This window comes from Lepidothrix coronata, unplaced genomic scaffold (genome assembly GCF_001604755.1).
Source record: "Lepidothrix coronata isolate B3197 unplaced genomic scaffold, Lepidothrix_coronata-1.0 Scaffold0, whole genome shotgun sequence".
In the NCBI taxonomy this organism is placed as follows: Eukaryota; Metazoa; Chordata; class Aves; order Passeriformes; family Pipridae; genus Lepidothrix; species Lepidothrix coronata.
In genome coordinates, this window is record NW_016690180.1 from 16860167 (window position 1) to 16874526 (window position 14360).

At 35.5% G+C, this 14360-nt stretch overlaps 1 protein-coding gene across 4 annotated transcripts in view; it reads left to right on the forward strand.

Annotated features, from left to right (window-relative positions):
- The window catches only part of KCNIP4 (potassium voltage-gated channel interacting protein 4), a 413215-nt gene that overhangs the window by 32566 nt on the left and 366289 nt on the right, over positions 1–14360 (forward strand). Inside the window, exons 1-2 of one of the 4 annotated variants that reach the window (XM_017838221.1) lie at positions 7255–7409; positions 8189–8337. The exons of 2 other annotated variants lie outside the window; for them this stretch is intronic. In XM_017838221.1, the coding sequence (XP_017693710.1) occupies positions 8190–8337 (148 nt within the window). In that variant the 5' untranslated portion in view covers positions 7255–7409; position 8189. Of the gene's footprint in view, positions 1–7254; positions 7410–7698; positions 7822–8188; positions 8338–14360 lie in introns of those variants that run through there. One more of the 4 variants, XM_017838298.1, reaches the window with a different exon arrangement.

Consider the following 14360-nt stretch of genomic DNA (forward strand, 5'->3'; position numbering starts at 1 on the left):
TCAGGCACATTCACAACAAACAGTAAATCCTTATAAAGTAAGCATTTTTAATTGTATGGGTGGCCCATGTGTTTAGTGGTGTGGGCATTCAGCCTGCCTGATGCTGATTCAGCTTGAACCTAAATTGCAAGTATCGATCAGCTTGGCCTCTAGATATTTATAACCAACTTGAACCCTTTTCTTAATGTCCATGACACATGCAACTATTTTTGACTGCTGTGAATGTTGTCTAATGTTGTGAAGACTAAACATAGCTGGACAGCCCTAGAAGTAAAGAAAGCTGCTGCATGTTTCTGAGGAGACAATTTTGACTTGCTATTTGTTAACGGATCCAATAGTTCAGGTAAATTTATTTGTATGAGGCAACAAAAAACATGCCACTTATTAATTGAACTTACTAAATTCTAATATGTTTAAATACCATATATAAAATGTAGTCACTCAAAAATTGCATAAAAAAGCTCCTCCTATTACCTTTTTAAATAATAAATTATCTTCTTGCTAGCATTGTTTCGTCCTCCTAAGTTTCTTTCGTCTTACCACAATGTGCCTTTAGTATAGTGCAGTTGATTATATTCTAAATTTATATTCTCTCAACCTCTGTTCAATTTTTGAGAGTGTTTGTATCTCAGAAAGTACAAATTGTTTGCGAACAGTTTTATAATTGTTTGCAAATAATTTTATAACAACATATGAAAACCTGTTTTAAAAGTCAGAAATTTCTGCTACTTTTATTTCATCTGCTTCATAGCTTTGTTCTCTTTCCATGTATATCCAAATAACCACAGCTTTAAATTCTTTCTGAAAATATTTTTGCTTTTATCTCCTATTCCATTGTCCTAGAGATGTTTATCATTATTTTGCTGAGCATAATGCAACAAGCATGAAGTTAGTGAGATGATAATTTTCAACATGATTTTATTTGTGTGACAGCCTAAAAATGCAAGTTTGTATCCAATCTGCATTGTTTTCTCCAAAATTTGGAAGATCACTTAAAAGTTCAGCTGATACTTCATCAGAGATCCAAGTGACAAATATGTTCATACTGATTCATGTGTACTGTCTCCAAGAAATATATACATGCCTGGTAAATGAGGCTTCTGTGTCCTTTTTTAGGAAATATATGAGTTATGTTCTACTGAAACATGGAATCACAAAGCTTCTCATCTACTGGTTTATAATCAATTTTATTTGAAACCAAAATTAAATATGAGATCTGTTTTGCTTCCTGTCCGAGAAGTAACATTCTTCTGTCTCCTCAAGCTCCTTCTTCACTGACTGTATTATGGATAAAACACTTCTCATGGTCAACTAAATTTTTAGAAGCTTCTCATTTCAGCTATTCAATTAGTTGCTCAGCTGCACCCCTTTTCCTTTCTCTTCTTTTACCATTTAAAGGACTGTATATATCAACATGACATTATAGCCTCTGAAATCATTCCAATTTTTTTCCTGTTCTTCAATGAGTAAAAGACAGCAATGATGATTGCTTTTTAGCAGTTATGAACTCATTTTGTAGATGATTTATTAAAGAATTTTTTAATTCGAAGTTGTTTATGTCTGAAAGTACCTCAGATGAAGGAGACTGTACCTTAGAAATAATAATTTCAGATACAAGCAATAAAAACAACGAGGCAAAGAAAGGGATCATGGAAATGTTTTGCCATTGTTCAATTAGCTTAATTTATTGGCATTACCCCATCTGCAGCTCACTCTCTGATAAGCTGCTTCTTTTTGGATAGGAGCAGGAGGTAGCGATCCCTTTCTTGTTACCGGTGCTGTGCTACTTGTGTTTTTCACTGCTTCCAAAACTACTTAGATGTTCATAAATAAGTCACTCTCCCTATGAGGATTACTGGATATGTTCTTAATTCTGTGGAATCATAAAAAATTAATTAAATGGATATGTGAGAATTGAACACCATTTCTCTGTCTGTACTTGGTGATCTATACATATGGAAAAAAACAATTGTTTATATCTCCTGGAAAAATTTATTTTTGTTGCTTTTTGGAAACTCCATGCCACAAAATAAAGATGGACAGTTTGTTTCATATTTCTTTAGTTATAAATAATATATAAATGCTAAAGATCCACAGGGAAAGGAAATTCCAGATAGTTTCTAGGGATATTTTGACAAATATTGGGCTAATTAGGAGCCTGACCAAAAGCAAAATGTAGCACTTTCCAAAGTAGTGATCATCATCTAAAATGGAGTTCTGATAGTTATGAGAAAAGAAACTTTTGGAAATAACTGAAAAGTTCTTAGGGCTGGCATATCCTTTTTATCCTCTCTTATTAGTCAGATTTCCTCCTGAGATTTCGGAGAATGAAAGGTTACTCTGTACCTGTAATAAGTCCTGTAAGAATCAAGCCTTTGACATATTGACAAGAAAGCTTCTTGGCAGCCATAAAACTCTAATTTTTCACCAGTAAATAGACTACATTTCTCTTTGCTGAGAAATATTTATTACCACTGAACATCTAAAAACCCCTGTCACTTTAACCAATGGGAGTAGATATATGCATCCCAGAGAAATGCTAATAGCAAGCGGGAATGTTTTAATTGCCATTAACAATGGATTAACATTAAAATTCTTTCTACCCATATTGGAGTCACTGCCATCTCTCTTATCATTATAATCTGACAGGATGTAAACCCTTTCTCTCAGTTTCGTTTGGCTACTTAATCATCCAGTGAGAGCTCATCCTGATACATCTATAACCCCAGGAGGGCTAATTATGACATGAAATTCCTCTGGCACAATGAAGGAGCTCTCTGAAATTCCTACCCAGAAATACTTCCTGTAAGTTACTTTGCCCTTAGTTCTTGCGTTGGTCAAATAATTGTTGAAGGTATCAGAATGTGTTCCTGTCACCTGCATTGCCCACAAGCACTGTGACATAACATACGAGAACACATTTGTTTTCCATCTAATCCAGGCAACCTGAATACAACCTGAAATCAATTATTAACCTGTGCTGTGCCAGCAAGACGTCCAGGGCGAAATAAACCAAAAGAATTCTGGGGCAGTGCTGCCCCACTATTCCTATTTCTTTTCTTTGCTCCTCATTTACAGTATAGATTCACTGTGCATGAACAAGCAAGACCTAAAGACATTTTTATACATAAAGAAGGATGATCTCTATGAGGTGAAAAAAAAATCGAGATACTAGTTCTCCCTGTACTTATGGAGTATCATCAAATACTTCCCACAGACTTTCCAGGGAGACTGGCCTGCTAACCTCTTCACTATGTCGAAGTAAAACTAAGATTTGCCTGCTTTCTCTTGGCAAAAGTAGAACCCAAAATTTTAGTCAACACTGAAGCATACAAGAAGCTTTTGTTTTCTGGTATTTGTCCAATTGTCATTTTTTTTTGGCCTATAAATAGACAAGCAAATGTTGAAAAGGATAGAAATATGTTAATAGAGCTCAAGTTTATGCAACAGCAAAGCCTTAGAGAGCACTATACAATGGCTGATATATTTTTGCTTCCCATCTTTTTCTGTTCCATTTTTCATTCTACAGAAAGATAATGGAATTTTCCTTTCCAATCACAAATCCTTTCCTTCATCTACCAAAATTGGGTATCATAAAATACTATTGAAAATTGCTTCTGCTGAGAAAAACAAAACAAAACCAAACTAAACCCTGCTTTGTCTCTGAAGCATCTCATTGTAATATCCCCTAATATGTCAGCAGTCACCCACACGTTCATCCAGAACTGGGCTCTTTAAGCTTGCCCTGTTTTTCAGTTTTCATTTCACAGCTTACAGCTGCAATCTCTAGTGGCCCAAAGTTTTCAGCAGACATCACTGGTTTAACCCACCTTCATCTTTGACATTAAACAATTTCTTTCTTCAAGACTTCTTTGAAAACACATAGTCATCAGTGAACGTTCTTGAAATAATTGTGCTGGAGTAGTCAGCTAATCCAACTAGTCAGTTCTGTGAAAATTACCCCCAGAATTCCATATAGATGCCATGCAGTTTTGACTGTTTCACCTGGAATATCCTTGAGCTATTTCTCACTCTATAATGACGCCTCTAGTTTTCCCAACAGTTATTTCATTATCAAGGGAAGAATTAGATAGTTTTCCATAATTCTAAATGTCTAAAGTTCAGTTTCATTTTCGCAAAGATCAAATCTGATTCAGCAGTTTTAAGGGAAAACTTGCATACATGCTGTTGTCGTACCCATGCTCATGTACACCCAGTTAAAAGACTGGGTAGTCCAAATAATTATTGCTCAAAATGTCTGTAGCTGTGTGGCATCACATAGCCCTTATATGATTCATCAGCTTGTGACTCTCTGGATTTTTTAGCTTGTAAGATTCAGATCACTCATAAAAACAGTTATTTAACCATCAATAGGAAATAACAAATTTTATAAAGAAAAGCAGCTTTATTTTTGGATGTAACAGATTACAGATAAAATCCAATAACACAAAATAATGAAAACCTTTCTTTAGGCAGTCCTGTCTCTGTGAACTTTTCCTGACTTGCCTGTGCTTAGGAAGAGTGCAAGTTCCTGGTTACTTCTGCAGTAACATGTGAGGGCTCAGACCAGAGGTATTTCAGGTTTTTTGCAGGTCGTTTCTCCTCATTTGTCTTGTTGCTGATATTCTCACTAGTGCATAGATCTGTTTATTTACTTTCTTACCTGTTTTACTACTCAATTCCAGTTGTAAGATCTCCCTATCCCCAGATTCTGAGATTGATCCCGTTCTGTAGAGTGCTCTTTAACTCCCTTTTCATTTGGCCTAACTTGTTAAATGATTCAATGTATTTGATGTATCAAGGAAAGGGAAAGATCCTTTGCAGGCTGGATTGAAGTCCTTTCCACACATGATACTTTTCTCATGTTATTTACAATATGACCAGTTTTTCTCCAATATTGCATGTAATGAATTTTTTACAGTCCTTGGGTTTGTAAATGTGGAATTCACTACCAATCCATTTAATTTTCTCAAAGTTAGAGAACATGATTTGTAGAGGAGAAAGAGGTAAATCAAGTGCATTGCTGCAGAATCGTGATGTTAATTCCTTTTATAAATTAAGTATTATGATTATATGAGGTACAGTATCATTTGCTTGGAAAAAAATCAATGATACCTTGAACTTTTCTATAGCTTAAGTTTATTTTAAATTTTCTACAAAATTATAACATGATGATTAGCAGCACAAAGAACTTCTGATTGATGTATACTTCTATTATAGAAGAAAACCGCTATGGTATTGATTAAGTTTTGAAGTAAAGAAACAGATACAGTGTGATCTCAACCTCTTGATATATTCCAAACCATTTTTTTAAAAATATTTTTTCATCTGGAGTTATATCTCAAGTGAACCTCTTCACATGTTGGCTAATAAGACATGGTTATCAGAAATAAACCCTAAAGATTTCAGCAAGGATTCTACCTTTCCATGGCCTCCCAAGTAGTGTTATCAAATTTGTGCTTTCACATTTCCCATCTCTGGCGAAGGTCCTCTGTATTCTTGTCCCTCCTGAAGACTTTATTCAAATGCTAATGTGGAGGCATATACAGAAACCTCCCATTGCATGTGAACAGTTGCTTCATGTCTAGGCAGTATACATTCCCAGATGCTTGTATCAGCTCCTGTGTCTATGGATTAATGAATGTCTGAGGTGAGGCAGCTCTGAATTGGCCCTCTGAGAAGTGTGACAGAACATGTCATGAGACATAGCCCTTGAGCTGGAGCATCAGGGATTTTGTAGCTGACTGTTACATGGGCAGGCAGTTTCTCTAAGGTTTATATCCAGAAATCTTGATCTTAAATTACTTTAACAATGCTTTCCAGTTTCAGGTTTTTGGAGCTATGCTACGTGCCAACATATTCCAGTGCTCGTGGTCACAGTGTTGGTTTTCTCTTTGTACTGGACAGGAGCGATATAGATGTGTTAAACTGGAGAAGATGGGTGACTCTCTGTGGATGCCTTGCACAGACTCTGATCAAAAGTGAGCTGCCAGTTTTCAGAGGGATGAACTCTAATTTCTGGAGTACATTAGTTTCATTCAAAGATGACATGTAGAAATAGTTGAGAGCATTATCTTTAAAAAATAGCTATTATTTCTGTGTAATAACTAACAGTCATGCTTTGCTCTTGGCACTGAAAATTCTGTCCCAGTAATCATCTGGAAATCCAGACGGAATATGTTGTGGTGAAAATGTATTTCTTAGAACAGTAGAACACCAATATAGAATTAATATTTATTCTCAGAATGTCACCTTTGAAAGACAGAAGACAAAAGAGCTGTGAAATATGCTTAAACTGGAGGAAGTTTCTCTGATGAAGTTTCAGAAGTTTCAGAATCTCTACTATCACATTGAAATCCAGCTTACTTTAGTAGCAGCTTGCAATGGGAACACAGCCATGACTGCAGTGCTGTGCCATGCCTTGGGACTCAAAGGACCTTATACCAGCAAGAACTGTTCCAAGAGTGCATATTCAGGCCTTGTTCAGTTCTAAGTAGTGACAGGCCTGAAATACATCCCTAGATGTGAATCTGAACCAGAGGGCTCCTCTTCACTTAGTTGGACTAAAAATCAGTCGTTAAGGCCTATGCTTCTCTGCTGTTATGACCAGAATTTACTGCTGATTGATAGACTGTTTCCAGAGGTGGAATTGGTGTCCTAGCTTGTGCAAATAGACGTGAGATGTCTCCAGTTGTTATAGGTAGGTGGGGGGGTTGTGTAACATTTTGCACGAAGCAACATAGTTAAGCCATAGTTCCAATGTATGCGGGGAACTTCACATGCGTGAAACTTGCAAATGTATGTAATTGGCATGAAGATTAATTCAGTTCGAAGGGAAGCTGATTAAAAAACCCTTTAAGTTCTAGTATCTTTTAAAAAATAAATTTCAGGAAATGGAAACTTGTTCCATAATTGTTTTGCATAATCAGTAGGAACTCGTGATGCGAGTGAGGTGCTGTGTTCCATTAAGCTTGCTTTCTTTAGGAGGTAGTAAGTTTATAATTGAAAAGTCAGCTTTGTTTCACAAACTCTGGTGTGTACTGTGACCGCTGCCAATTTTTTTTTCCTTTGATTCTTTACTACCTTTTGTCTTTAGATATTGTGTATAATGTTGTTAGATGCAGATCATGTGTGAGAGCACGGTGTGAGAGAAAAAGAGGGGAGTGAAATAGGGGCCACTTTAGTGTTCTGCAACTGTCTGGGCACAGTTACTGTTTGTAATCAGAGTAGCTCCCCTGTGCAGTCTATGGCTGGTTGTCAAAGGGCTGCCACGGTTTGCAGTGTTGTTCTGTCCTCAGCAGCAGTCACCTCCTCGGCATCTCCGGCTGGAGCTCGCTGAAGAGCGAACAGGAATGCTGTTTAGGACTCTTGTGTGACCTTGGAGTAGCACCAAAGTCTTGGAGAATTGGGTAGGTACCTTTTCTTGCGTTTGTAGCAACTGTGTAGGTCTTTGGTTAGGTTCTAGTCGGTGTTGGTTGTTGCTAATGGTCCCCAGCTCCTTCAAAGTGTCAGTCGATCAAGAAGAATAATGTCACGTAAAAATTTATTGGTCTGCCTCTGTGAATCAGAAGGTAGTGTAGAGAAATGGTCCCCAAGTGTATAACTGGTTTCAAGTGGCTCAGCTGCTTCTCTGCATTTGAGTGACAGTGGCATTAAGGCAGCACAGAATCCCAACTATTCATCTTTTCTGGGTAGAGCAGCTGTCTTTCAATAACAGCTAGAGGAATGCAGCTCTCCTCTATGACACTGATGTAAGTCAAGCTAAGATAGGAAAGATAATAGAGGATTACCTTATTTTCTTTACCTAGACAACTGATTAAGGTAAGAGGTAAATATTTACTTACCATCTAAAGATATCATTTATATCATTTAAGTAAAATCAAAGTTTTAAAAAATAGTAGATAAAATCTGATTTTACCCCATTTATATATTTATACATACATACATAAATACATAAATGTTCCAGATAAGTAGTGCAAAACAAAATAATATTAATACAATAATTGCATTTAAGTTAATTAATACTAACAATGTATGAGCTAAGAATAATGGTTAATGAAATCCTAAAGCTTTTCCCTTTATCCTCAGTCCATCTCTTCCTTCTCCCCTCATCTCCCTTACCCACAGTCTATGGATTTAAACTGTGTATATATCCTTCAGGAAAACTAAAGGTTAAGTTTTTGTTTAGGATGGAAGTGTTAGCCCCTGAGAAGAAAACACATGAACAGAATGAAGATTTGCAACAGTATCATCAGAAGCCTGCACGCTGCAAGAAAATGCTTAGGAATTGCTGCTTGATAAAGCGAATTTTTGCCTGGAAAAGTTTGAGCTCTAAAGGTACTTTTCCTATTGAAATTTTTAGTGTAGGAGAAATTATTGTCTTTCCAAGAATTCTGAATTTGTGATACAATGGTATTACTGAATTTAGCATCAGTCAAGTTACAGGTACAAAAAGTCTCTGCTGTCTTGAGTCTATTGTACAAAGAGATTAAAAATGGTAAAGCTTTGATTGAGGTGCTTTATCATAATGTGATAAAAATAATTGTACTGCATAAGCATTCATTTTGCAGCACATAAAAATACATGGTCTGCAGAAAAAAATTCTTTAGTCAGTAGATAAATGAGTAAATGTAAAATCCCAGCAATTAGATGTATCAATTCATCAGGGCCCAACCCAAAATTATGTTTTGATGAGTAAAACCTCCTTTGATCACTGTCAGAGTATATTTGCATGAAAATTACATGATCAATGCCTTTGTCTTTGAGGAAATGCAGAAGGGTAACATTCTGCCACATTTATACATAATGATGCTATGTACTGTATTTATTAATAAATACTGAAAGAAATACTTGTTTTTAAATTAGAAGTTGGCTGTGAAATATCTCACCATCGAAAGTTGAACTCTTTTATGAATAATAAATTAAACAGCAACCATCCTGAAGTGAAGTGATCTGCTTCACATTATTTTCCTCAGGAACATACGAACAGTTAAGAATTTTATTCAGCACAGATTCCTCTTTTTACCATCATATTTGTACTTTGCAACATTAAGTAAAAAAAAAAGAAAAAACACTGCCCTAAAGAATTCTTTTGCATTTTAGCAGTATTTTTCATTCCCTTGCATGCAGTTTATGACAGCAAAAAACCCCTGTGTCCTCAATATATACAAATTGTGTCAAACAGAATGAAAAAAATACATGACATTGTTTTGTCATGAAGAGCTAAGTCACCATAACCTGAGTTTGTGTTATGTTACTTAATTTACACATTCACTTTAAAGGCTATGCTCTAGTAGCTTAATGTCAAATTTAGAAACAATGAGCTGGTTAAATACAACCTACCTTTGGTTTTAAACTGTCCTGATCCCTGCATTATCCAAGTAAACAAGTGTTTCATATGCCTTTTAATCTAAGCATAAACATTTAGCTATTCTTGGCCACTCATTTTTCAAGCTTTAAGGTAATAATTTCAACATATGGCTGCTTTAATCACATGCATATTATGATTTGCTAAATATATGTTTGATTTCTGATTATTGTATCAAGTTATACCTATAATTCTCTGCACTTTTGTTTCTTTTTTTTGCCTTGTTACTAGAGCTAATGAAGCAAAAATAAATTTTCTTTAACCTTTTCAGAACACTCATCCTTTTGGTTGTAGAAATTTTTTTAATTTTTTTCATTGGGTTATTTATCATCAGTCTCAGTAGGCTGAAGCAATCACCTCTCTAGAAATGGTGTGTGAATTAAAGCAAATTGCACTGAAGTTAATAGGAATGATTCTTTTGTACCTTTAAACTGGCTAATAATTTGCACCTCTGTAAAGGGTCTTAAAACAGTCAATAGGTGATGGTATAATTAAGGATTTATTTTGTTTTGGTGAAGTGAATTAACAGAGAGATGAATTACTGCAAAATCAGGCGCAGTTAAGTTACTCTGAATTACTCCCAACAGAGACAAAATCAGAATCTGACACATACTTATTAGGATCAGAAAGGCTGACATCCTGAGGTGCTTTAATCAGGACTGTTGTGATGCCCAGGGTGATCCCACTGGCCAGATAGGTTTTGTTGGACTGCAGTGCTGTAGCCTACTGACATCTGTAACCAGGTTGTCTATGGTAAATCCCATGGAGCTCCTGAGCCAAGCTGGGCGAGGTTACACACACAGAAACAAGTGGAGAATTTCTGAAAGCTCCTATGCCCCACCATGGAGATGCTCATCCATTTTCTGGAATAAGCAAGTCAGCAAGAGGTCTGTTGTAACTTAACCCTCTTCCTAGTGCTCATGGAGCACTGCAGTAGCTAAGAGCACCTGACTGCAGAGTTACTTGGCCAATACCTACTGTTTTATGTTGGAAGAATGAAGGTAGGGTTGCAAATCATATTGTGGTGGCTCATTCCCACTTAGATATTCCTTTACACAAATCAGATTACCCCAGTGGTTGTCTTAAGCTAACTTACATAATAAAGTGGTATAAAAAGTAGTCATTAGGCAGTTGAGGCGTGCAGTTTAGCATTTAAAAAACAACTGAAATGTTTTTGTTCATATTTCTAAAAAATCATGATAACTGTAAATACCAAATTATATGATAATTCATTGCCCTTGTAACGGTTTGTAGCTGGGAATCCTGATCTTTCTTTTAAAACAAATATTATTTCTCCTCTACAATATCTTTTCATATTTTAGTTTATTTGTATGATCTTGAAACTTAGTTTGTCAACATGTTGTTTTAACTTCATAGAATGAGTTATACTTTCAGAGACAATTTCCATTTATGAATTTGGAGCAGGCAAATAAATATTTGATTTACTGCAATGTTCAGATGATTTAACTCTATTTTCAGAATGAATAATCTTCACTCTCATGATAAAATCTTAGAATATTCTGGCACTGGGGATGTCTTCCTTCTCTTCCTTTTTCAAAATCTAGGAATAAGAAGCATGTTATACCATAAATACTGGAAAGATAATTATACTCAACCCTTTTCAATGCAGTATTTAAACAGCATGAATTCAATGCAGGAGTGATTGCTCAAAAGGATGATCAAGAGAATAAAAAACCCCCAAGCCTTATTGTATTTCAAAGAAAAGTAAATGGAATAACACGGTTGTCGATGAGAAACATTTCCATACTAAACCCACTATTTTAATCAATGCTCAAGGCAGTAATTTGACTAATTCCATCACACAGTAGTTTCAGAGAGCAGATATCTTGTAACTAAGGCCAGGAATACACCAGTGAGAACTTGATACTGCAGCAATCTCTGAGCCCAAGTTTAAAGCATGTGTTGTAAAGCTTTTACTTTCAAATGTTCACTTTCAAAAACGAGCAGCCCTGAAGTATCCCCTCCCTGAATTGGCAGCCTCCTCAGTTAACCTAGGGCAGTTATGAGTCTTTCCCGATCATTCCGTGCCATGAATATACATTTTGCTGCAGATTTTATAAAATGCAAATGAGAGACACCAAGAGGACACGTTATCTGTCACAAAGATAAATTTGGAGGCATTGTACTGCTGAGTCTGCATTACATACTGGTAAAAATATTATAGATTATTAATTGTTTATTTATAATTTTTTCATATTGTTTGTTTTTCCTCACACCACATATTTATGAGTTGAGATATAAGTAATTTAGGAATAATTCCAAACTGTCAATCCTTGTGTGGGTTTTTTCTTGTCAAATAGTACATTTGAAAAAGTATATAGGAAAAAAATAACCCAAGTTATTTGAGAGCTGGTTAAAATTCTGCTCTGCCTAGGGTACTTCATACACTCTCAGACCTTGGATAACTCAAAAACTTCCTGCTGAAGATTGTTAGTACTGTTTTTTTAAATACAAACTGCTTGTGAACAGGAGAGTAGTTTGTCTCCCATTTGCCTTTTCTTCTCCTATGCAAATAAGTTGAGCATTACTTTGAAATCTAGTCACATCTCGTGGTCTCTCGAAGACCATGGAAAACTTTTCCTGCCAGTTGTTCAAAATTAACAAAAAACCTGTATTAATAGTGAATAGGGGTCCTTTGGACTAAAGCATTTTTCCAGTGTTTCTCAGCTTTACTTCCTGTGTGGCTGTTTGCACCTTTTCTATTGAGCAGTGAAGCGACGAGGCAAAGACAACCTGAAAGGTAGAAAGTGATGCCAGCAGGATTACATACAGCGTTCGTAATCCACTCTCAAAGCCCTTAGCTGCCTTCACTAGAAACTAAAGTGACTCATGAGGCAAGAGTTGTTTCCTAACTTGACTACTGAAGCAAAAACATCTATTTTGTTTGCTTGTGCATGGAGTGATAGTTACTGAAGTCTGCCTGGTCCTAGTCACCCTTCCACAAAGAATATGAAATAAATGGAGTAGATAGAAATGATCGAAAACAACAATAAAAAAATAGATATTCACTCTTAGGAATACAGTATACTCCTGAGTTCATTCCCTCATCCAAGTAGCTGCTCTTTATTAACTATCTTCTCTTAAAAGATTGCCAGTATACAGTTCAGATCTTAACTTGCCCAGTAATGGAATTTTCGTGGCCTGTCAGATGTGTCATTTTTTACTTCATGTCATGTCAAACTTCATCATGTAGGTTTTGTAGGATTTTTTCCCCCTCAGTTTTCTCACAGATGCTTTGAGCAAAATTTGGTTGCTGTTGAAATAGCAGATTTACATGAGAGGACTTCACAGAACTTTATATCAGCTCTAGGAAAAATTTGTCCTATGTGCCTGTAGAACCGCAGTTCACATGACTTTGCTATTTTGAGTCTGAAAGCAACTAAGAGAAGAAAAAAATGGGTGGAAGTGGAGATGGGGAGAGAAGGAGAGATGGAGGAAGTGAGGGAGAGGTTACAAAGAGACTGAAGACCATGTCCCTTGCCAGACCTCTTCTCCTTTCCATTCTAGATGGTCAACATGTAAATAATTAGACCATACCCTATGCAATCTTTCCTGAATGCTCAAAAAGGAGGCTTTGTAGTCTCTTACTGCATGTGTTAATGACTGAAGACATTAACATATCTGAGATTTTATGCTCTGAAGACAAACATAGAAATCCATTTAAAAATGGAACCTTTAATTGTTTTAATGCAATATAAAAATCTTTATTTTTTTAAAAGTACAAGCAGAGAATTTTTCTTGGGAACTCAAAACAAGCGATGTTTAGCCCACTTCATATACCTGAAATATTTATTAAAATGTTTTACAATTTGATGATGATACTTCTGATGTACATGTTAAGTAAGTTCACTACTAGACCCAGGAAAAGTTACAGGATGAAAACTTTATTCACTTTGTGTCTTTGGATGATTTTTTTTCAGAGCAAATGAACACTGCTCACTATTGCTTTTGGTATTTCTTTAATTACAGTGAACTATTAGCACTGTTTTCTTATTAAGTTCTAATAAGTCAAGGTTTTGTGTTGCCTTATACCTTCTGGCTCACTGTGCAAATGTTCCATTTTATGTTATGAAAGTTTTTACTAGTGAACAAATATTGCATACATTGTATATACATATTTTTTCAAGTCACTGAACTGGATGGAAAATGTGGATATATTCCATCTAAGTGTAAAAGTGTTGTTAAGTGAATGTTTTTATTTATTTGAGATTTTTTCCTTGAAAGCAATATAGGACTCTATTCTTAGCTAAATAATTCTCCACATTAGAATAAAAGATGTAGTTGTATATATTTACTAAGTATGAAACATTGTTTTAAAAATGCTAATAAAAGAAAAGAAAAAAGATGAGGCAATAATCTATTTTTAATATTTTTTCTTTTACTTTCCACCAAAGCCTATTTACCCATTATAATCTCAGACAAAGGAGTTTGTATTAAGTTACCTGGCAAAAAGGGGCACCTTGTACTTTGTTCCCTTCTTGCCAAACATTAACTTTGAAAGACAAATCATGGCAATAAAATTAGAGGCTCTCCCTGGTGAATGTAATTTTCTTTTAAATTTGTAGCACGGAGTGATCTAATCTCAATGAGACTTCTAATATGCTCTTCAGGGTAGCAGTAATAGTTAATGGCAAAAATTTACATGAAAGTGTATTCTGCAGGAATTTTTGTTATGTTTCAGGTCATTAAAATGAGAATTGGAAAAAAATGATTCTCACAACTTAGACTCATTCCATAGTGATTAATGTTTTCAAAAGGGCTTTACTGTTTATTTGTGTACAGACTCGCTAAACTGAGTAGTGCATAAAGCTAATGAAAATGTGGTGCTCTGACGCACACTTTTGTATCTATAAAATTTTGTTGCATCATTTTTGGCTCGAGGAAGTTTAACAATCACTTTCCTATATTTCTCACAAAAAAACCTCCATGAACCTTACAAAGGGGACACAGTCATGACAAAACACCTTGCTGT